The sequence below is a fragment of the Tupaia chinensis genome, unplaced genomic scaffold (genome assembly GCF_000334495.1).
Source record: "Tupaia chinensis unplaced genomic scaffold, TupChi_1.0 Scaffold000270_2, whole genome shotgun sequence".
NCBI lineage: Eukaryota > Metazoa > Chordata > Mammalia > Scandentia > Tupaiidae > Tupaia > Tupaia belangeri.
In genome coordinates, this window is record NW_006159751.1 from 1293299 (window position 1) to 1316148 (window position 22850).

The following is a 22850-nucleotide window of genomic DNA, read 5'->3' on the forward strand; positions in this document are numbered from 1 at the left end:
GGACTGAGTCCTGTATAGCCACAGTTGTGAGGCCGTTAAAATAAATAGGGAAACTGAGAAAAGGACAAATGGTGGACATTGGACCCTAATGATAGCTTTAGAAAAAAGCGATTAGGCAAAAGAACATTAAACTGCAGCCCTCCCATGAAAAGTTCAAACATCCCAAAGAGGAAGATTAAAAACAAAATAGCTGAGACCAGGACTGAAAAGGAAAGAATACTTACCTCGGTATGAATTCAGTACCGTTTGCTGAGCAAGATCCCAAACCTTGATGCTATGAAGCAAAAAGAAACAGACACTTAATCTTGCACTCCCACTATCAACATGAAAACATTTTCAAATTAGAACTTTCTTCAACCATGTCCCATGTCTTTGTTTCCTGGAATCCTGCTACTGGTCTATTTATGGTGAATTGTAAAATCTCTACAGAAACTTTAAGGACATACTATAATTAGTGGTTGGGTTCTTATACCAAGTCTAAAACGTTACTTAATGGGGTTGATAGAACAATACAGACACGGGACCAGCAGTTAGCGTAATGGCTATGTCATTGGACTCCCATGTAGTTGACCATGGTTCGAGTCCTGGACCTGATGGCTTGAACTCATGCTGGGCGCGTGTGCGTGCGTGCCCAAGATCCTGAGAGGAGAATGGAGGAGAAGTGATTGCGGCATGGCCATCCCCCCTGGGGGGTGATTTCTCGCTTTCTGTCTCTATGCCTCTCTCTGTCTGGCAAGCGCACACGCCCTATAGCAAAAATGTCTCCAAAAAAAAGAACAATACGGACACTTATGGACATACTATAATTAGTTGCTGGGTCATACAATGAGCCCAAAATGTTACTTAATGAGATTAACAGGATAGTAAGAGCACCCAAAGCAGACATAGAGACAGCAGTGATGAAAACAGGGACCCACCAGAAGTCTTTGCTACCACTGACAGCTTGCGTGCCAGAGCTCAGGACACTGACTGTAGACACGATGTCATCATGCTCATACTTGCAGAACTTGCTAACAATAAGAGTTTCGTTCTCATCCAGCTCCCACAATTCAACAGCACCTGTTGAGAATAGGATGGGGTCAGGGTGAGAGGGGCAAGAGAAACATGAGCTTGAATTATACCAAACCTGCAGTTCATTTCTAAGATTCAATTAGTTGTCATTAAACTTACAAAAATAATTTACTACCACAAAAAAAGAGTCCACATCACTCATTCACTATAGGGCTTAGCTAGCTCCCAGGCCATTTGGCTTTACACTGCATTACTGTTTTCCTAGTACCATCCCAGATAACTACGTAGAGAAGGCTCCTAGAATAACAGAGAAGGATGGTACAGCCTGTAAAATCCATTATTGTGCTTCCACTGAGAGAACACTGGGAAATCCATTTCCTGGGGGCACGGATGAAGTCTCCACAACTGTACAGGCAGCCTACAGTTCAGTGATGTTAATCCTTCCCAAACACGTGGACCCTAGTAAATATTTCCTGAACTACCTGAATAAATGTCTTTGCACAGTCTTTAAAAAGAGTAGGCTAAGGAGGTTAGAAGTGGGGTTAAAGAAGAAAGAAATGGTTCCAATCCGTTTCTTTAATTTTGTGATGGATTTTATAGAAAATTCCACTACGCAATTTAGAATCTTGGAAAAAAAGGGTATTTCCCACCAACATAAGAGTTTGCATTTGGGGCCAACACTCTCAGGTTCCTCCAAGCAGAGTTTGGAACAGTAAAGACTGCGCCTAGGAGACACCAGGCCTTTACCTGAGGGATCAGGGGAAAGTCACTCACCTGAATCAGAAGCCACTAAGATACCTCTGTCCCCCACCCAAGTGTGGTCAGCCACTCCGGCCTCCGTCTGGACTCCGGCGGAGCAGAAGCCTTCGTTGGGGGCAGCACAAGGGTCCTTGAAAAGCCAAAGAGAGCCGGCCCAGCAGCGGCCACTGAGGCTGGAGGCCCCGAGCAGAAGCGCCCCATCTACGGAGGGGACAAGCTGTCAGCGCGAGTGGCGTAAGGGCCCGTCTCCATGGTGACCGTACGGTACAGCATGCGAGCTGGGTCTGGACTGAGCTCAGGAACTCGGGGCAGGGGTGGGGACAGCTCGGCGACGCAAGGCAGGGATCAGGATGGCATGCAGAGCGGGGGCGAGCTGGAAGGGGCACCCTGGGCCGGGGTGAGGGAGCTCCCAGGCCCGGGATCTCGGCTCACCGGACCGATACCGCGCAGCCTCCAACTGCCGTTCCATACAGGCGGGGGCATTAGGGGGAAGGTTCCATTCGCGGGCCGCCGGGGGCACTAAGGGAGGTGGAGTTTCCTTCCGCATCTCCGCTGTTCCGACTCCAACCTAGATCCAGACTGGACCCCGGCCCGAGAGTCAGCTCCAGCGCCAATTCCCACGTGGTGCACCTCTAAGGCATCCGCCCCTCTCAGGAGGCGACAGCAACTCCTCTTCTCGCGAGAATTGCTTCTACAGTCCATTCCGCTTTTCGTCTGCCGCCCTTCTGCCACAGGCTCTCAGAGCGCTGTGCGTCTTCTCGCGAGGAAAAAGGTCTGGAAGTAGGTTGATGGAAAAGCCGTACCATGTTCCGTTCTCGCGAGACCTGTGAGCGGCCATCTTGCTTTTGCCCCCGACGCAGTCTGTGGTCGGGGTCACAGGGACGCTAAGTCCGCGGCCTGGACCTTCGCTGACTATGCTGTCCCGGGTGGTACTCTCTGCCGCTGCAGCGGGTGAGGACTGTAGACTCTGGCCTGGGAAACGAGTCTAGGGGTCACAAGGGAGGAAAGAGGGTGGAGACAGGGGCTGCGAGTTTCGGCCTGAGTGGGGAGTGATTCTAGCAGGTCACAGGGAACGCGGGGTTTCAGGGGACGGGCGAGAGAGGTGTGTGGCTTTAGAGAGTGGCCGCACGGGGAAGGGGCCACTGAGGAAGGGACAAACTAGATTTCATTTCGACTTTGCTGACCTGCGCCTTGTGTGTCTGCAGCCCCCTCTCTGAAGAACGCTGCCCTCCTAGGTCCAGGGTAAGTGTGAGGGGTGTAATGCTCCTCTTCGTCCTCGGTTTATCACCTCGTTTCATTTCTCAGTTTCCCCTTGGCTTTAGGCCAGAGATGACCTTTCTGCAGGTAATTGTGGGATGCTTTTCCCTCATTTAAACACTCGTTCCTGTAACTGCCTGGAACTTGGTCGTGTCATTATGACGGAGACTTTCAGGGGCATAAGTCATTTAGTGTTCCAACTAAGCTAGGAACTAGTTTTGGTGTGTTGTAGGCCCCGCCCTTCTCCCTGTGACCTTCAACTAGATAAGCTGCCACAGCCGCAGTTAGTTACTAGCGTGTATACCCAAGAACATATTTTGCTAAATAAAACAGTGAAGCATGTTGTCAGTCTGGCTCCTAGATTCCTACCTTTTTACTGGCAAAGCAGAAGTCACTCGTTTTAATTCTGTGTTTGTCTTGTCACCCACTTAACCAAAGATACAAGAATGAGTAAAGGGTAAGTGCGAACCTTCATCATACACGGTCTAAGAGGGGAGGCAGCTATAGACCAGTACTTTAGAGTGAGGTCTCCAAAGCTGGACTAGGGTACACCTGACCTCTCCACTTACTGTGTGACCTCAAGTTCATCACACAGTGAAGATAATAGGTTATGGTTATAAGAATTAAGAGACTTGGGAACCAGCAGTTAGCGTAATGGCTGTGTTGCTGGACTCCCACGTAGTCGACCGCGGTTCGTGTCCCGGACCCGGTGGCTTAAAACTCACGCCGGGCGCGTGTGCGTGCGTGCCCAAGATCCCGAGAGGAGAATGGAGGAGAAGGGATTGCGGCGTGACCATCCCCCCTGGGGGGTGATTTCTCGCTTTCTGTCTCTATGTCTCTCTCTGTCTGGCGAGCGCACGCACCCTACAGTGAAAATCTCTCCAAAAAAATAAATAAATAAATAAATAAATAAAAAAGAATTAAGAGACTTAATTCCTCCAAAACTTAAAAACAGTGCTTGGTATGTAGTATGTGCTTAATAAAAGCTAGCAGCTGTTACTGTTAAAATTACTTGGGGCCAGCAGGTGTAATGGAGGTTAAGGTAGCTGGCCAACTAAGCCCACATGAGTGGTTTGAGTCCAGGATCTAGCCACTTGGAAAGACACATCAGGTACTGTGCCTGTGTGCCCAAAATCCTGAGAGGAGAATGGAAAAGGGATTGCAGCATGGCCACCCTCTCTAGAGGATGATTTCTCACTTTTCTTCTCTCTGTCTCTATCTGGTAAACACACATGCCCAATAGCAAAACTCAGTTGTTCTTCACAAAACCTTTCAGGGCTCCCCATCCCACATGAAATGAAACCCAAATTTAGCATAATTCCAAAGTCCATTCTACCTCTTGATTCCATCTCCTTCCATTTTCTTTTTAGCTCATTCTCTAACCTGGCCTGCCTCAAAACTACCAAGCTCATTCTTACCATAGGATCTTTTTTGTTTAATAAACTATTTATTCATGTATTTGTTGTGATTTTCAAGATGCTGAGCCTGAGACTCAAACCACAATTATCTATGTGGGAATCCAGCACATTAACCACCACACCACTTGCTGGCCACCACCTTAGGATCTTTTTACCTTCTTTTTCCCCCAGGTCATTGGCTCAACTGTCTCCAACCTCCAAAACTGCTGTTCCCCTTCATTTTTCCCTATCCCCTTAACTTGCTCCATTTTCATCATAGCACTTATGGCTTTCTGAAGTTGTGTGTGGATGTACATACACATCCACATGTCCCACATCCCCCACTATAAAGTTGAAGGTTAGGACTTTGTTCATTGCAATGTTCTCAGAGCTTGTCATAGTACAAAATCAGTAAGTATTGTATTGCCTGAACGAATGAATGTTAGTCCAGGACCGGGGAGACTTGTATAAAGGTGGTATTGAAATCTTCTGAAGGCTAGAGGGGCTTGGCAGTCATTGTTCTAAAGTCATGGTATTAAGGGCATAGCAGTATGGAAGAGCAACATAAAGCACATTTTTTTGTTTTGTTTTGTTCTTATAACTAGAAGGTAGGAAAATACGACAAGGCTGTAAAATTTGACAGGTATTGAATCATGTTTGCTTATTAAGTAGCTTGTTTTTGAGGGCAAAAGTGAGCCTGTTGAAAGTGTTCAAATCAAATTTTGCATTTTAGAAGCATTGACAGTAATGTGAGGGAGCTAGATTTAAGGGCCATTTGATAATCAGTCAGAGTAAGCAGGTTTGGGATCATTAAACTAGTTTAAGTTGAAGATGATAAAGCTTGAACTATGGCTGCCAGTTGTGGAGATGACTTGTGTCTGCCTAAGCTAGTTCTCTAGTGCTGTGATTAAAATCAGTGGTTCTCAACCTGGGCACTTTTGCCCTTTAGGGACATTTGGCAATGTATGGAGACATTCTTGGTTGTCACCGTTGGGTAGGTAGAGGGAGGGGTGTACTGCTGGCATCTGGTATATAAAAGTGTATAAAAGCCAGAGGGAAACTGGTAAACATTCCACAGTCACAGAATAGCCTTCCAGAACAAAGAATTATCCAGTCTAAAATATCAGTAGTGCAAAGACTGAGAAATGTTGATTTAAGTGAAGGACACTCGAGCATGAATCTCAGATTTCAAAATTTGGTGGGTTAGCTAATATATTGGAGACAGTAATTATATTCAGAAGATAAGCACTGAGTCAAAATCGATAAAATCATGTATTTTATATTACAGCTAATAGAGGTAGAGGTGGAAGTAGGAAGTGGGACAGAATCATACTACAACTTGAAGGTGACTGAGCTTGACAACAAAAAGAGACTGGAAGATTTTACTTCATTAGAAACCTAATGAGACATCTCTATGCTCTTACTGCTAAAACTGAAATCTTAGGCTGCTTTAGTCCAAGAATAGTTTACAGACTCACTGTTGATAATAATGCAGTGTTTCAAAACCAGTATTGGCAATAGCAAGTCCTCAATAAATATTTGTAGACCCAGCCTGCAGTAGCATGTGCTATTACATGCTACTACTTGGAGGCTGAGGCCACGTGGGAGGTCCAAATTCGATTCCTGGTCCACCCTAAAGCCAGCACATTGTCACATGCCTGAAGTCCTAGCTACTCAGGAGACTGAGGTAGGAGGATCATGACATAGGGTGACCCTGTCTAAATTAATTAAATTGATAAATAAATACTTTAGAATGAATTAAATGGTTATGCTATATCTGAAGTATTATATGTAGTTCTCAGTACCTTGTATTTAAAAATAAAACCAGAGAGCTCCTTGTGGATAATACGTATTAGATATTTAATCCAGCTACATGAATGTTGCCTTACATAGAAAAGCATAACTAGAACCAGTGGATGGATAGAGGTTCCAAGGGTATATGAACATAATTAGATCTACACAACACTGAAAAGGCCTGTTTCAGATAGTTGTTAGCACTTCATCAAAAGGAATATTTTAAAAGGTCAGAATTCTTGAGATCAAAAAGCTTACAGCGTAACTGGCATATAGGAGCTAACCAGTTACACAGAACTTTTACCACATGCCAAGTACAGTTCTTAGTAAGGGACTTCAAAAATCCATGGACTCTCGGGAACCAGCAGTTAGCGTAATGGCTATGTCGCTGGACTCCCACGTAGTCAGTCGACCGCGGTTCGTGTCTCAGACCTGGTGGCTTAAAACTCACGCCGGGCGCGTGTGCGTGCGTGCCCAAGATCCCGAGAGGAGAATGGAGGAGAAGGGATTGCGGCGTGACCATCCCCCCTGGGGGGTGATTTCTCGCTTTCTGTCTCTATGTCTCTCTCTGTCTGTCTGGCGAGCGCACGCGCCCTACAGTGAAAATCTCTCCGAAAAAAAAAAAAAAAAATCCATGGACTCTCAAAAAAAAAAAGAAAAAAAAGGGAGACCAGCAGTTAGCATAATGGCTATGTTGCTGGACTCCTACGTAGTCGACCACAGTTCGCGTCACGCCGGGCGCGTGTGCGTGCGTGTCCAAGATCCCGAGAGGCGAATGGAGAAAGGGATTCTGTGCCGTGGCCTCCCCCCTGTGGGGTGATGGCATGGCCATCCCCCGTGGGGGGTGATTTCTCGCTTCCTGTCTCTCTGTCTCTCTCTGGCGAGCACACATGCTCTATAGCAAAAACCTCTCCAAAAAAAGAAAAAAGAAATCCATGGAAAACCTGTGAGTATATTTCCTTCCAAGATAATTTGAAATTCTTTCTTAGTTTGCTATAGGGCACGTGCACTTACCAGAGACAGACAAAATGAGAAATCACCCCTCCAGGGGACATAGTCACACTGCAATCTCTTCTCCATTCCCCTCTCAGGATTTTGGGTATACATGCACATGTGACAGGCTTGATTCCCAAACCACTAAGTCCAGGACTCACTGCACAGTCAGGCATGTGGGATCCAGCCACCCCACCCTCCACACCACTTGCTGGCCTCAATACAGTTTTTACATAAAACACATTTTCCATGAACTCTTTAAAGACCCGGTCAGTAACTCTGTCCTCATAACAACTCCATACAGTTTTTATTCCCATTTAGTTAGAGAAATCTGAGATTGCAAAAGGTTAAGTTCCTTACTCAGAGTCAAGTGACAAGTCAAGGATTTAGACCCAAGTAGAGTCCAGGTTCTTACATATTTCTTTGCCAATAGACAAAAAGTGCTAGATAGATGATCTGTGGTGCTTACAGAAGGAATTCCAGTATTGGGTAGGAGGTGGTGTGTGGCTTTAAATGTCTGTGTTTCAGTTACTACACTTGTTGCAAAGCTAATGATTAGACCCCTGATCTTTTTTCCTGTTCCATTCACTTTCCATTATGATAGTTAGTGGGAAACTGCCTCAATCTTTATCCCCATTTTTTATTTTTGCTGATTGTTCATATATCATGTTCTCTTTAAAGAATGGCCTCTAAATTTGTACAATTACTATTGTAGAGTGTTGCAGGCAACAAGGGTCTTTCACACAGGACAGCCACGTCTTGCCCCTGTACCACCTCTTCCTGAACATGGAGGAAAAGTTCGTCTTGGACTGATCCCTGAGGAGTTCTTCCAGTTCCTTTATCCTAAAACTGGTGTAACAGGTGAGAATTTGACCAGAATTTGAGAATATGTTTAGATGGCATCAATAAAATCAGTCAGCTGTTTTCAAAAGAAGTTGTGGAGCTGATTCAATGTAACAATTGATTTGGTTGCTCTGACATGTTTTTTGTCTAAACTTGTTTGGGATTTTAATTTAATTTTATAGCATTTATGCCTATTAGTTGATATACCACAATTTTTGAATGCCTGTTCTATGCCAGGCACTGATCTAGGTATATAGTGATCAACTAAATTAAGTGCCTGCCATCATGAATGGAGTATTTACATATATATATATATATATATAGAGAGAGAGAGAGAGAGAGAGAGGTGGTAGGTAAGAAATAATTGAATGATTTTATGATATACTGTCAGAAAATGAAATCAGCTACAGATAAAAAGAAGGGTAAAAAGACAAATTATATATATGTGCACATTGGCACATTATAAACAAAATTAAATCATCTTTGTCACTTTCTCCATTTAGAAGGTAAACTTTCATGGTCTTGTGTTTTTACAACACAGTGTGATTTTTACTTAAATTATTTAGTCCTTGTAACAGTCATATGGGGACATTTTTATTACTAGGAAAAGCTAGAAACAAATAATTTGCTGAGATTGTATTATCTTGAGTGGCTGAGCTAGGCTTGAATCTCGCTTCTCAATTAAGTTTAGGGTTTTTTCACACTTTCTACTGAAGTACTGCTGTGACTATGAAACATTGAATCCAAAGAGTTTTTTTAAACCGTGGAATGGCCTAACTGAAATTGCAAGAAACTTTAGTATACTCAGATCTCTATAACTGATAGAAAGTGTTACATGTGACAGGCCTTTCTTGCAAATTCCTATTGTAAATTTATATATTGAAGATAATTTAAAGAAAAAAAAAACCTGCTGAAACTTTGGGAAACTGTAATCTGTAAAATGTATTTGAGACTGTTTCATTCTTCTAATACATTCTAACATCCTTTGGTAGCAGTGCTGCTCAAAAACATTGTAAAATGCTGCCCTAAAGACCTACTTGTATCCCTGCCTAACATCTTGTAAAGCATAGAGGAGAATCCTAAAGAATCATAAATCATGTGGGTCAGCCCATGACCTGGTGGTTATGTGAGATGGATCCCGCATGTCTGAGTATAAGGTTCAAGCCTTGGACCCAGTCGCTTGGAAAACCATGTTGTCACAAATGCACATACGCTCAGGTTCCTGACAGGAGAGAGAAATGGAGACAGCATTGCAGCATGACTTCTTCATGGAGGAGAGTGCTTTGTCACTTATACTCCTCCCCAGCCCCTCTCTCCAGCAAGTTGCATGCACACTCTGACAAAATTAAAAAAAAAAAAGAAAAGAAAAATGTAAATCATGGTTTGTGTCCTTTCAGAGCTCGTTGCCTGGTTCAGTAAAAATATGCCCATATTTGAGGTATTGCTACAAGAGTTGAGAAATCTGATACCTACACACAGTACTTGCTTTTACATATGTATTCCTGTATGAGTTTTTTGCTTGTTTTCTGCAGCAAGTTGCTTTTAAATAAAAACAGGCAAAACTAGATCAGTTTTCTCCTGTTCAGTGTTCCCATTGAATAAATGAGATACTTGGCTGGACAAATTTCTCAGGAAAATAATTTGAAACTTGATGTCATTATGAAGTAGTTTCTGTTTATTGAGCTGCTGTACTGGATACTTTACACATGTTGTTTCTTAATTTCATCAATCCTATGAAGAAAGTACTACTATTTTAAAGGTGAGGAAATTAAATTCAGAGACCATATTGCTCCGTTTCTTATAAGTTATAAAGTCAAAATACAGATTTCCATGAGTCCAGATCATTGTTATTTCAATTCTGCCATACCACTTCCTGATCTAGTATTTTCTCTTTGAATCTTTTTTTTTTTTAAAGAGAGATTTTTGCTATAGGGCGTGTACATTTGCTGGAGAGATAGAAATAGACAGAAAACAAAAAATCACCCCCCACAGGGGTTGACCAAGCCACAATCCCTTCTCCCTTCTTTCAGGATTTTGGCCCACACGTGCACCTGGCATGAGTTTCAAGCTGCCAACTCCGGGACTCAAACCATGGTCAGCCATGTGGGAGTCTAGCAATGTAACCATTATGTCATCTGCCTGTCCTGAATCTTGTTTTTTAAAATTGTTACTTAACTTTGCCATCATCTAATCAAATATAGAAGTATCTTTCTATGTTACTCCTTTTAAGCATAACATATCCATTCATAAAAAACTTTTTCTCCTTTTAGGACCTTATGTGCTTGGAACTGGGCTTATCTTGTATTTTCTATCCAAAGAAATATATGTGATTACCCCAGAGACATTTTCTACTATATCAGTAGTAGGGTTACTTGTCTATGCAGTTAAAAAATATGGTGCCGCTGTTGGAGAATTTGCTGATAAACTCAATGAGGTAAGAACCATAAATCTTATTCCCTAGCTTATACTATAGCAGAAACTTACAATGATATTTTTGTGTGAATATTGGAGGAAGGGGAACCAGCATTTAGCATAATGGCTGTGTCTCTGGACTCCCTCGTAGTTGACCACGGTTCGTGTCCCAGACCTGGTGGCTTAAAACTCATGCCGGGCGCGTGTGCCTGTGTGCCCAAGATCCCAAGAGGAGAATGGAGGAGAAGGGATTGCGGCATGACCATCCCCTCTGGGGGGTGATTTCTCGCTTTCTGTCTCTGTATCTCTGTCTGTCTGGCGAGCGCACATGCCCTATAGCAAAAACCTCTCAAAAAAAAAAATTTGGAGGAAGAACATATAGATATGAAAGTGATTATTATGATTACAATTATAAGTTGTGGGGGGTTTTTTTTGTTGTTTTTTTTTTTTTTAATTTTATCGGAGAGGGAAAGGGTGGGGGGTTGGGGGGGTGATGAGAAAGGAAGCCGCCAGGTCCAGGACTTGAACTAGGGTTGGCCATGTGGGAGTCCAGCGTCCTTAACCACCATACCACCTGCCAGCCCCTATAAGTGTTAATATTAGTTTTTTTAAAACTAAGTTTCCAACTTTTCCATGGTTATAAGTTTATTTGTGGGTATTTCCACAAATGAGGGATATAATTTTGAGGAAGCAAAAAGTGAATCTGTTTTCATTACCCTTCGTGTTTTCACTGATCTTTATTGTCAATATCATTGTAGGAAAAAATTGCCCAACTAGAAGCAGCAAAGCAGGATACCATCCAACAAATCCAGGATGCAATTGATTTGGAGAAGTTGCAGCAGGCACTGGTTCAGAAGCGCCATTATCTTTTTGATGTCCAGAGGGTAGGTTTCCAAGTTTCTGTTTCTAAGAAGAATGAAGTTACTCGTGTGTCTGCATTTTTTTTTTTTAATTTAGAGTGTCTTAGGAATGGGTAAATAGATTAAGTTTATTTTATTTATTATTTTTAATTTGCTGGAAGGTACAGAAGAAGAAAGCACCTCCCCTCTGTGGGATGTAGTCACAGTACAGCCCCTTCTTCATTTCCTCATCCTTTCAGGATTTGGGGCACCCACACGAATTCAAACCACCAGCGCCAAGATTTGAATTGCATGGTCAAGCCATATTAATCGCTAGGCCATAGGTCCAACCCAAGTGTTTTTTATTTAGAAAAAAGATTTGGGTGGGGTGATAATTTATACCTATTTTGACAGTAAAGAACCAACAAGTAGAAAGGTAATTGGAATTATTGTAAAATTAGAAGCAAGTTGTAAAACACACACACACACACACACACACACACATTTTGGATTCACACAGAAGGAGCAAAGTCATTAAATTATAGAGATTAAATAATGATACACACTAGCCGAGAAAGACTATAACCAGGTATTTCATGCGTGCTTATAAGAAAATCTTACTTAACCTATTTGCTATAAGAAAATTGGAAATCTTGACATTACAAATTCACAAAGCATATTCAGATAGTAGTAGAGCTGTTTACCGTAGTCAGAGATTAATTAGAATCTGAATTATTCACTTTCCTCAACAATCTCTAGGAACATGTTTGAGTATTTTGTCACTATTTACTTCAAGCTCAGTGTTTTACACCTAATGTTTAAAAGTGAGATGTTCTTAAGTTGAAGTAATAGAAGCACCTCTGAAATAATGAGATAGAGATATCGAGGACGTAAGACAGTATTTCTCAGCATAGTCTCAGAACTACGTGCAGCAGTCACCTTCAGTGTAGGTTTTGGTACTAATTTCAAGAATCTCTGTTAGGGGCTATCCAAGAATTGGTATCCTTTTTGGTTTTGTTTTTCCCGTTTCCCTTAGCGCACATAAGCTTGCCAGAGAGATAAAGAGGAAAAGTGAGAAATCACCCCGGTCGGGGGGCATGGCCATACATAATGCCTTCTCCTCCATTCTCCTTTTGGGATTTTGTTCACACACATGCATGCACCCAGCATAGTTTTCAATCTGCTGGGTTCAGGACTTGAACTTTAGTCATCTGTGTGGTATCCAGCTGCTTTAACCTCCATGCCACCTGCTGGCCCAAGCATCTGTATTCTTTTAAATGGGATCCCTAAAGATCTTTAAGCAAACGTCTGAACATCTCAGGAAAAAAGCAGTAGTAGTTAGAAGATCAAGATCATCTGACCAAGTGGTTCAATCCTAACTCTGGCAGCTTGAAAAACATGCCTGGTTCGGACCAGCAGTTAACTTAATGGCTATGTCACTGAATTCCCATGTAGTCTACCATGGTTCGAGTCCCAGACCTGGTGGCTTAAACTCACACTGGGCACATGTGCGTGTATGCCCAAGATCCTGAGAGGAGAGTGGAGGAGAAGGGATTGTGGTGTGGCCATCCCCCCGGGGGGTGATTTCTCACTTTCTATCTCTCTGTCTGTCTCTGTCTTTCTGGCGAGCACATGCACCTTATAGCAAAAACCTCTCCAAAAAAATAAAAAAGAAAAACTTGCCTGGTATGTGTGCGCCCAAAATCCTGACAGGATAGAGGTAAAAGAGATTGCAGTGTGACCATGCCTCGTTGGGAGGTGCTTTCTTCCTCTTCTCCCTCTCCGACAAGATGTGTGTCCTCTGACAGATAAGAAAGTCTGAGAAAATGTCAAAGCCTCTTTCCATGCATATTTAGATTACAATTAGAAAATGCTTCTTGCCTCATGCATACTATACATACACACCCATGCATGTAAATTCTGACATTCTCTCTCAGGGTCTTTTTTCTTTCTTTCTTTTAACCAAATTGGAAGATACAGATTTTTCATAAGAGCCAAATGATAGTCATTGAAGCTTTTGTTTAAGAAATGTTTGTTTCATAGCTACTGAGTTCTTCCCATGTGGATGCTCTAGACAAGGCATGGTACTCAAAAGATAGTAAAGGACAAAACACAACTTCTGCCTTCATGGAGTTTTATTTTCTAAACAGGCATTAGGAGAATAGAAAATAAATGAGCAGATATGAGTGTCTGCATGCAGAACAGTAAATGAGTGTTAAAGGGGAAAAGGGAGGTACTTTATAAAGTGGTCAGGAAAGGTCTCTAATGCAGTATTTAAGCAGAGACCTAAAAGAAGTGATTATGATTTTTGAAGAAATATTTCAGACAGAGGGAAGAACAGTTGCAAGGGCTGTAAACTTGTAAGTTTTCTTATCATAGTTAAGGAAAGTAAGGAGGCTAACACACGTGAAGTGGAGTAGGTAAAGGAAGAATGAAAGGAAGCAGGTAGAGGGTGGCCAGGGACTAGAGTATGTAAAATCTTATGGACTTAAGGGCTTTGACTTGTACTCTGAATGGGAGAAAGTCATTGGAGGCTTTTAAGAAAAGAGTAATATGGGGAACCAGCAGTTAGCATAATGGCTATGTCGCTGGACTCCCACGTAGTCGACCGCGTTTCACGTCCCGGACCCGGTGGCTTAAAAACACACGCCAGGCGCGTATGCGTGCGTGCCCAAGATCCCGAGAGGAGAATGGAGGAGAAGGGATTGTGTCGTGACCATCCCCCCTGGGGGGTGATTTCTCGCTTTCTGTCTCTATGTCTCTCTGTCTGTTTGGCGAGTGCACGCGCCTCATAGTGAAAACCTCTCAAAAAAAAAAAAAAAGAGTAATATGATCTCACATTTAGAAAAATCATTCTGACTTACTTTGTCACAAATAGCTATCAGTTTTGCATGGGTTGTTTTAAGATGCCTGTTAGCCAAGTAGTAGTGCTAAGAGCATGGACTTTGTAACCTGGCTGCCTATATTCACATCTTGGCTTCACAGTTTATTAGTGCTCTAACCTTGGGCAAGTTCCTTAACTTCTCCCTCTGGTGGTTTTTTTGGCTTTTTTAGGGTTTTTTTGTTTGTTTGTTTTAATTAAAATGGTTACAGTAGTAACTTCCATGGGATAGTCACAAAATTTAATTGAATTGACAGACATAGGCATGTTTAGAGCATGGTAGGTACTCAGCAGATACTAGTTAATATTTGAGCCAGTATTCATACATAAGTACAAGACAAATATACAACATATGCAGCATTATTTATAATAGAAGAAAAATTGGAAACAACCTAATTTATCAAGAGAATTTGGTCAAGTGAATAATGCATTCGTAATAGTGGAATCCAGTAAGTTTTTAAATTAAGGTGAGTTTGCATGTTGTAATAAAAGTGTGTGTGTATGTATATACTTACAATTAAATCCAAGAAATGTGGGAAGGTGCTTTCAAGTATGCAAACAGTATTCATCCTTTCTTGAAATTTTGCCTCAGAACAATATTGCTATGGCCTTGGAGGTTACTTACCGGGAACGACTTCACAAAGTGTATAAGGAGGTAAAGAACCGCTTGGACTATCACATTTCCGTGCAGAATATGATGGTTCGAAAGGAACAAGAGCACATGATCAACTGGGTGGAGAAGCATGTGGTGCAGAGCATCTCCGCTCAGCAGGTATACAGTTTTATTTGTAGCTTCTGGAGTTGTAGCCATCTCTGATAAGCCTCCACTGATGCTTTGTTAAAATAGCAATAGTTGGGGGGACCAGCAGGTGGTGTAGTGGTTACATCACTGGACTCCCACATAGTCGGCCGTAGTTCAAGTCCCAGACACAGCATTTTCAAAGTCGTACTGGGTGTGTGTGCATGCATGCATACCCAAGATAGGAAAACAGAGGAGAAGGGATTGCGATGTGGCTATCACCCTTGGGGGGTGATTTCTCACTTTCTGTCTTTCTGTCTCTGTTCTCTGGCAAGCACACACTCAATAGCAGAAATCTCTCTTTTAAAAAAAATGATAGTAATAGGGAGTCTGCAGCAGGTGACCTTGCATCATCACCATCATCATCATCATTATTATTTTTGGGGGGATAGTAGTAACCTAGAAGTTGCTGCACAACTGCCATCTGGCTTTCCTCTGTCTTCATTGTTTGGTTACTAAAGGATCTCTGCCACCTCACAATGGAAATATTGTTGAAAATACTGGTTTTGGTCAACTTTTTATCATTTGAGTAACATTAACCAACATATTTAAGTTCTTTATAAAACATAAGCTCCTTCCATTTTCTAATTCTGTGATGTCTATCCTATTTTCTGTTCCCAACTGTTTTAATTTCATCTGTCTTGAACAGAATTTTTTCTGTATTTGCTTTAACTGAATTTTTAAAAATTATTTCTTACAACTTAATTTCTTCTTTCCTAGATGTGTAGCATACTTAGGCATTTCTGATCATTTTCTGTTAACCAATATAGGATTAGGAAAACAGGGTCTATCAAAGGTTGGTCTATTTTAAGAAACTTTAAAAAATACAGAAAAAATATATAGAAGAGACTAAGATTGTTTTTATTCTTAACATTTCATTATTACTCAAACTTGTTGAGCCGATCATTTTCAAGCAGCTGCCAGCTATACAAGCCAGTTTCTGTGGCAAATGGCTACAGAAGTACCTGGCCTCAGATTCTATACAGGTTTCACTCATAAAAGTTGTGAGCCAGGGATTTTAACTCATTCTGTATTTGCCGAAAATAAATCACATCTTCTTTATATTATTTACTTTGAAGCCTTCTATGATAGTAGTCTTACATTGAACCAGTAATAAACTCATTATGAGGTCCTGGTCCGATAGGAAGTGCTGTTTAGAATTAGTGTTTTATGCCCATCCAATTTTGGGAAGGTCTAACCAGATTTCTCTTTTCTTATCACAGGAAAAGGAGACAATCGCCAAGTGCATTGCAGATCTGAAGCTGTTGGCAAAGAAGGCCCAGGCACAGCCAGTTCTGTGAATGTTTCTATCCCCATTAGACAGCTAGAAACAGTTGTTTAGAAATCCATCTATGTGGCAAAATCTTTGTATATTGCTGTCTCCTGAAGTTACAGTTCATCTGTCCTAAAAATGAGAAGTTTGAGTTCCATATAGTGAACTAAGTCTTATTGGCCAGTGAGAGGTTTCTCATTCTTTTTACTCTGCATTCTGAGTTGTTCCATGATCACTTTTGAAACAGGCAGTTTGCTTTTAATAAGACTTGCTCCTTGACTGAAGATTACCAAATAATAACTTAAATTTGTAATTAATTTTACCATCATGAAATAAAGTGATAATTTAAGCAAGGTTTTTCAAGTTGCATAAGTTTCTGAAATATTTCAGTATTTGTCATATGGGTAAAAATTAAAGATGTCATTAAACTAATATCTTGTTTTTTTGGACCATTTAGTTAGCTATTTCTAGTTACAGATAAGTTTTGGAAAATAAAAAGCTTTTCAGTGTTCTTAAAATTACAAAAGGAAACATTTTATATCAAATCATCTTATTGACTTTATTACTTTTTTAGTATGAATATAGGAAACATGGACTCAGTGTATCATAAAAAAGAATCTAGTCAGGGACCAACAGGTGGCCTAATGGTTATATTGTTGGACTCCCACATAGTTTGAGTCCTGGACCCGGCTGCTTAAACTCAGGCTGGGTGTGTGTGCATACATGCCCAAGATCTGGAGAGGAGAAGGGATTGTGGTATGGCCATCCCCCAGGGGGGTAATTTCTTGTTTTCTATCTCTCTGTCTGTCTCCATCTTTCTGGTGAGCCCACGTGCTGTAGAGGAAAAACCTCTCTTAAAAAAAAAAAAAAAAAGAATCTAGCTGGTAACAGAAGATATGTGTTGGTGAGGATGAAAAGAAATTGAGGCCAATAATGTATACCATTGGTGAAAATATGAAATGGTACAGCCATTGTGAGAAAATAGTGATGGTTCCTCAAAAAAAGCATAAAATTAACACTTTAGGTTTATATTCAAATGAACTAAAAGCAGGGTTTTGAAATATTTATCTACGTATGTTCGTAGTAGCATTATCACAGTAGCTAAAACATGGAAGCAGCTCAAGTGTCCATCAATAGGTGAATAGCAAATTGTAGTCTGTCCATACAGTGGATTATTCAGCCTTTCAACCTTTACAAGAAAGGAAACTCATACTTGTTATAAGATGTATGAACCTAAAGACATACTAAATGAAATTAGCCAGTCACAAAAGAGCCAAATAGGAGTCTACTTATGTAAGGTATAGTCAGAATCATAGAGATGGGACCAGCAGATGCCATAAAGTTTATGTCATTGGACTCCCATGTAGTTGACTTATTCAAGTCCCAGACCAGTCAGCTTCAAACTCATGCCAGGTACATGTGCGTGTGTGCCCAAAATCCTGAGAGGAAAATGGAGGAGAAGAGATTCTGGTGTGGCCATCCCCCTTGGGAGTGGTAATTTCTCTCTGTCTCCAGTGAGCACACACACCTTATAGCAAAAATCTCTCAAAAAAAAAAAAGTAGTTGCCAGGGCCTGTGAGATGGGGGAGATGGGAAAAAGTTCTTTTATGGATATGAAGTTTCAGTCACAAAATGAGTTATGGATATGAATAGTGGCGATATTTGTACAGCGTTAGGAATGTATTTAATACTAAAACACTTAAAAATGGTTCTGGTAGTAAATTGTATTCATAAATTCTGTAACACTGCAGTAAAAGAAATTGAAGAAAAAAAAGATAAATCAGACAGTTCTTCCCTCAATAGATTTGTCTGCATTTAATTCTCACACTAACAAGGATTTACCTGTATTAAAATGGATAATATATATAGTAGGAAATAATTTGAAAATATGTGTCATATGGGTAATTGTTATTTTCATTGACTTCTAAAGATTAAATTTATGTAACAATCATTTGGGTCAGTATTTATTGATAGCTAGTGTATTAATCTAATACAGAAATCAGATTAACATCTTTGTTGTTACTTTTTTTTTTTAAGAGATTTTTGCTATAGGGCACATGTATTTGCTGGGGAAACAAAGACAGAAGCAAGAAATCACTTCCTGGGGGGATGGCCATGCAGCAGTCCCTTCTTTATTCTCTCAGGATTTTGGGCATGCACACACATGTACCTGCTGTGAGTTTCAAGCTGCCAGGTCTGGGACTTGAACCACAGTTGGCCACATGGGAGTGGGTACAAAACCTTAGCCATTACACTCCCTTGTTACTTAGGAGAAATTTTGATTGAATCTGCAGAGGACTCTCTAATTAATTTAGTTTTAAAATAGTATAAAATACCTAGTTCATACTAAGCAGTGTATAGCACTGGTCGTACAAAGATAAAAGTCTGCCTCAAAGAGAAAAATCTAGGAAGACAGATTATATAATGATATAGACTGTCTCAGGGTGCTTTGAATGTAGGGCAATCACCATGTTAAGTAGTCTCACCAGCCTCCTTTTTTGTGTGAATCAGAATTACTAGAATGGGTCATCCAGAAAGTCATGACTTGGTTTTTTTAATGTTTTTCTATGCAAAGGTGTGTTCATGGCTTTCCCAATGACTCACTGTATAAGGGACTTAACTTTATTGTGGGAGCTAAAATCTAAGTCTGTTTACCTTTCTGATGCTGGAACTTGAAGTTCATAGGTTAGGCAGTTAAGGAGGGGGATTGAATGTAAAGTGGACAGGAACAGTTGCAAACCACAAGCAGACTAAAACCCATGTGGGCTTTTACAATCTGACTCAATGGTGTGGTAGTTTTGTATAACCCTGGTTCTTCATCACAAACATCTGATGTGAAGATTAGAGAAATGGAAGGACAGTCCAAGGAATGACTGGGAAGTTGCCCAGCTATAGTTGATGAGCCATCACAACATGTATGAACTACAAAATTGCTGCTTCAAATCTTGCTCGAGAGTTTTGTGGGGCCAACACATTGCATGGTGGTTAAGGTGACTGAATTCCATATGGCTGACTTCACGATTTGAGTCCTGGACCCAGTGGCTTGAGAAACACATCAAGCATGTAAACATGTGTATCCAAACTTTCCAAAAAAGGAGAAATGGAGGCAAAGGGCTTGTGGTGTGACCATTCTGCATGTAGGGGAGGTGCTTTCTTTAGTGAGTGCACATGCCCGCTGACAAAATTTAAAAAAAAATAGTCTGGGGTTCCATCTTAACCAGACATTCATGGAAGAGAATTCTGGAAAATGAAGCTTAGCCTAACCATGGTTAACATTGCAAATCACCATAATAACTATTTTTCAATACATGTCAACCTGAACGACTAATACTTTAAAAATTTTAGTCCCAAATTAATTGAAAGTCAGCAGAAACATCTGATAAAACATGGAGAGGGTCCAGATGGTAGCACAGCAGAAAAACGTACTCTGTGCGGCAATCCCACATGGGAAGGTTCCCAGTTCAAGTCTAGAGATCTCTCAGAGAATGCCAGGTACACGTTTGCATGTGATGCAGGGCTGGCTGAAGGCTGCCAGTAGATCATGACATCAGGACCCTGTTGGAGGTGCTGTCTCTTCCTGTGTCTCTTGTAAAAGAAATAAATAGGTCAAAAAAATTAGTGTCTGAGCTGGCATTTGGATGAGGAGATTAACAAACAAGTGTCTTTGGGGGATTAGATAGAGTCCAGGAAGATGTAGGAGAGTATGACACTTTAAAAACTCTGGAAACTCATTAAGAGTGAAATATAAATAGTAAAGGGTTAGTTAGGGTCCTTAAATACTGTGCTACGGAGTTGGATTTTGTTTTCAGGACAGGACAGCCGCCAAGTTATAGGTGGATGAATGATCATTAGATTTTTGTTTCAAAAAAATTAGAATATGGGAGAGTTTGGAGAGAGGCAAGATGGGTTAGGCTAGTTGGATCATTCTGGCTAAATGACATCAAAGGACTTCACCAGAGGCTATGACAGTACAGATGGAGGAATTGATAAGTACCAAAGAATATTACTAGGACTTGCCTGGGGAGAATATGGAAAAAGAAGAATCAAGTTGAGTCATGTTTCTTTAGTGAGAAAGTTAGAAAGAAAGGTACTATTTACCGTGATAAAAGTATAGGAAAAGTTGTTTCAGTAAAGAGGATAGGACTAAATATAGAGCATGAATGAACATCAAAGCTTGAGGAATGACAGATAAGGGACTCTGGAAGAGGGAATAACCAGTCATAGAGAATAACCTGGAGAAAGTCCTGTCATAAAATCAAGAAAGTGGGGGCCATCAGGTGGCGTGGTTAAGGCACTGGACTCCCACATGGCTGACCGCAGTTTGAGTCCTCAACCCAGTTGCTTAAAAATCACAATGGGCATATATGCATACTTGCCCAAAGCTTCCAGGAGGAGAATGGAGACAGGATTGTGGTGTGGCCATTCCCAGAGGGTGGTTTCTCATTTTCCCTCTCACTGTCTCTCTCTCTCTCCAGCTAGCACTTGCAAAATCTTTGACAGCCTTCCTTAGAGCAGCTTTGGTTGAATGGTAGGGACAAGACAGATTACAATGAGGCTAAAGAATTAAAAGATGATGAAGAAATAGATTTATGTCAAGATAATTTCCAGAACACTACTTAGTAACTAGAGGGAGCTAAAGGTCAGCTTGGGGAATTTTAAGATTAGAGAAGCTTTAATAAAGAAAAAGTCGATAGAGGGAGAGGATGAAAAGGTAAGACAAAGAAGAAAAGGATTCTAAAATTAACAAAATCCCTAAGAGGGACAATGATATTAAGATGACAAAGGAATTTGTGTTCACGGAAGGAAAACTTCCATGAGAAATGAAAAATGTAAGGATGGACCTTGAAAGAATGAAGTTTCTCAATGAGGGAACAGGTTCATTCAATCATTTATAAAAAGCACCCAATGGGTTAAGCATTGCAAGAAACAGATAATATGGTACGTGTCCACAGAGCTTACAGTCTAGTAATCAACATAGCGAACAATCTAAGTGTTTCTAATGTTAAAACTGTAAGGTGGGACCAGCAGTTAGCGTAATGGCTGGACTCCCATGTAGTCGACCGCAATTCACGTCCCGGACCCGGTGGCTTAAACTCACACCGGGCACGTGTGCGCGAGTGCCCAAGATCACGAGAGGAGAACGGAGGAGAAGGGATTGCGGCATGGCCATCCCCCCTGGGGGTGTGTGTGTGATTTCTCGCTTTCTGTCTCTCTGTCTCTCTCTGTCTGTCTGGCGAGCGCACGCGCCCTATAGCAAAAAAAAAAAAACAAAAAAACTGTAAGGTGACAGGAGCACAAAATAAGTGAACTTAATCTAGTATAAGAGATCATAAAAGGCCTTCTAAAACAGATTTCACTTAAATTGATCATTTGAAGAATAATGAGGTCATCAAACAGAGAGAACAACTTGTGCAAAGATCCTGAGATGGAAAAGATCATAGCACTTCGAAAAACAACTCTAGAATTAGTGGAACAAAAGAAGGAGATAGAAACTGGCAGGAGATAGAACTGAAGAAATAGATCATTCAGATTATGTACTTCTTTGGTCTTTTTGATCATATTAGGGAATTTCATGTTCTTCAACAGAAGAATCAGACTGGTCCAGTAGCTAAGGGAGCAGAATCCTACATGGCCAACCACAGTTTGAAATGGCCCCAGCAGCTTAAAAAATCTGCTAGCCATATGTATGTGCATGCCCAAAATCCTAAATGGATGTAGAAATCTTAAATGGAGGTATTAAAAGGATTGCAGTGTAACCACCCCACAATGGGGTTGTGCTTTTTGCCTCTCTCTGGCCAAGGGCACATGCCCTCTGAGAAGAAAGAAGAAAAGAAAGGAGGAAGAGAGAGGGAGTGTGGAGAGTGGCCAATCAGCAAACATGGTGACCGTTAGAGGCATGTAGAACCGTGCTTCTGTGAGCTTCATTTGCATGGCTATGAAAGTATTTGCATACAAAAAATGCTATCTGCTTGTTGTTGCAGATACTGATACCACAGAGCTGTATCAGGTGAAAGGAAGTCACATGTGTTTATCAGATTTTGCCCCAAAAAGATCAGAGAAATTACATGGCACCAGTCGGTTTTTGCATCTTCAGACGACTTACATCCAAATGCAACTAGCTTTGCATTCCGTTTCCTCTTCCCCCATTTTCTACCCTTTAAAAGAAAAACCTAAGTCTGGTTGCTGGTGGTGGCTTCCTTCATCAGAGAAGTCGGGCCCACTCAATCCTCACTTTTCTATACTTGTCTTTGTGTGTTTGTTGTTACATTTATTTCTAATCCACAGCAACCTCCACCCCTTGAATTCATGTTCTGCTGAGCAGGTCCCAGCAAGAGAAAGAGAAGGGAAAAAAAAGAAAAAGAGAAGGAAAAGGAAAGGAAAAAGAGAATGAAAGGGAAAGGAAGGGGAGGGGAGGGGAGGGGAAGAGGGAACAGAAGGGAAGGGAAGGGAAGGGAAGGGAAGGGAAGGGAAGGGAAGGGAAGGGAAGGGAAGGGAAGGGAAAAAAGATGAGGCTTTTGGGAAGAGATCAGTGATTGGGTAGTTAGAGCAGGCCTCCGGGTTGAGTGCTGGTGGGTTTACAAGCAGAGGGAAA

The 22850-nt window shown here is 41.3% G+C and overlaps 2 protein-coding genes across 2 annotated transcripts in view; one reads left to right on the forward strand and one right to left on the reverse strand.

Moving 5' to 3' along the window:
• WDR77 (WD repeat domain 77) overlaps window positions 1-2495 on the reverse strand; it is a 9143-nt gene extending 6648 nt beyond the window's left edge. The window contains exons 1-4 of the mRNA XM_006149590.3: window positions 2203-2495; window positions 1786-1971; window positions 918-1059; window positions 225-274 (exon numbers count right to left, since the gene is read on the reverse strand). Of these exons, the coding sequence (XP_006149652.1) occupies window positions 225-274; window positions 918-1059; window positions 1786-1971; window positions 2203-2317 (493 nt within the window). The 5' untranslated portion in view covers window positions 2318-2495. The remainder of the gene's footprint in view (window positions 1-224; window positions 275-917; window positions 1060-1785; window positions 1972-2202) is intronic.
• A 72-nt stretch (window positions 2496-2567) lies between these two features.
• ATP5PB (ATP synthase peripheral stalk-membrane subunit b) lies at window positions 2568-16615 on the forward strand. Its single transcript, XM_006149589.2, has 7 exons — window positions 2568-2721; window positions 2976-3012; window positions 7927-8072; window positions 10325-10488; window positions 11225-11350; window positions 14779-14958; window positions 16209-16615. Exons 1-7 carry the CDS (start codon window positions 2685-2687, stop codon window positions 16284-16286), a joined length of 768 nt encoding a protein of 255 aa, XP_006149651.1. The 5' UTR covers window positions 2568-2684; the 3' UTR covers window positions 16287-16615.
• The last annotated feature ends 6235 nt before the right edge of the window (window positions 16616-22850 follow it).

What these genes read in the sequence shown, in the direction of transcription:
- ATP5PB (XM_006149589.2), top strand. Translation starts at nt 2,685, where the DNA reads ATGCTGTCCCGGGTGGTACTCTCTGCCGCTGCAGCGG. An exon ending in ACTCTCTGCCGCTGCAGCGG is followed by an intron (nt 2,722 to 2,975) that starts GTGAGGACTGTA and finishes GTGTGTCTGCAG; the next exon opens with CCCCCTCTCTGAAGAACGCT. An exon ending in GCTGCCCTCCTAGGTCCAGG is followed by an intron (nt 3,013 to 7,926) that starts GTAAGTGTGAGG and finishes TTACTATTGTAG; the next exon opens with AGTGTTGCAGGCAACAAGGG.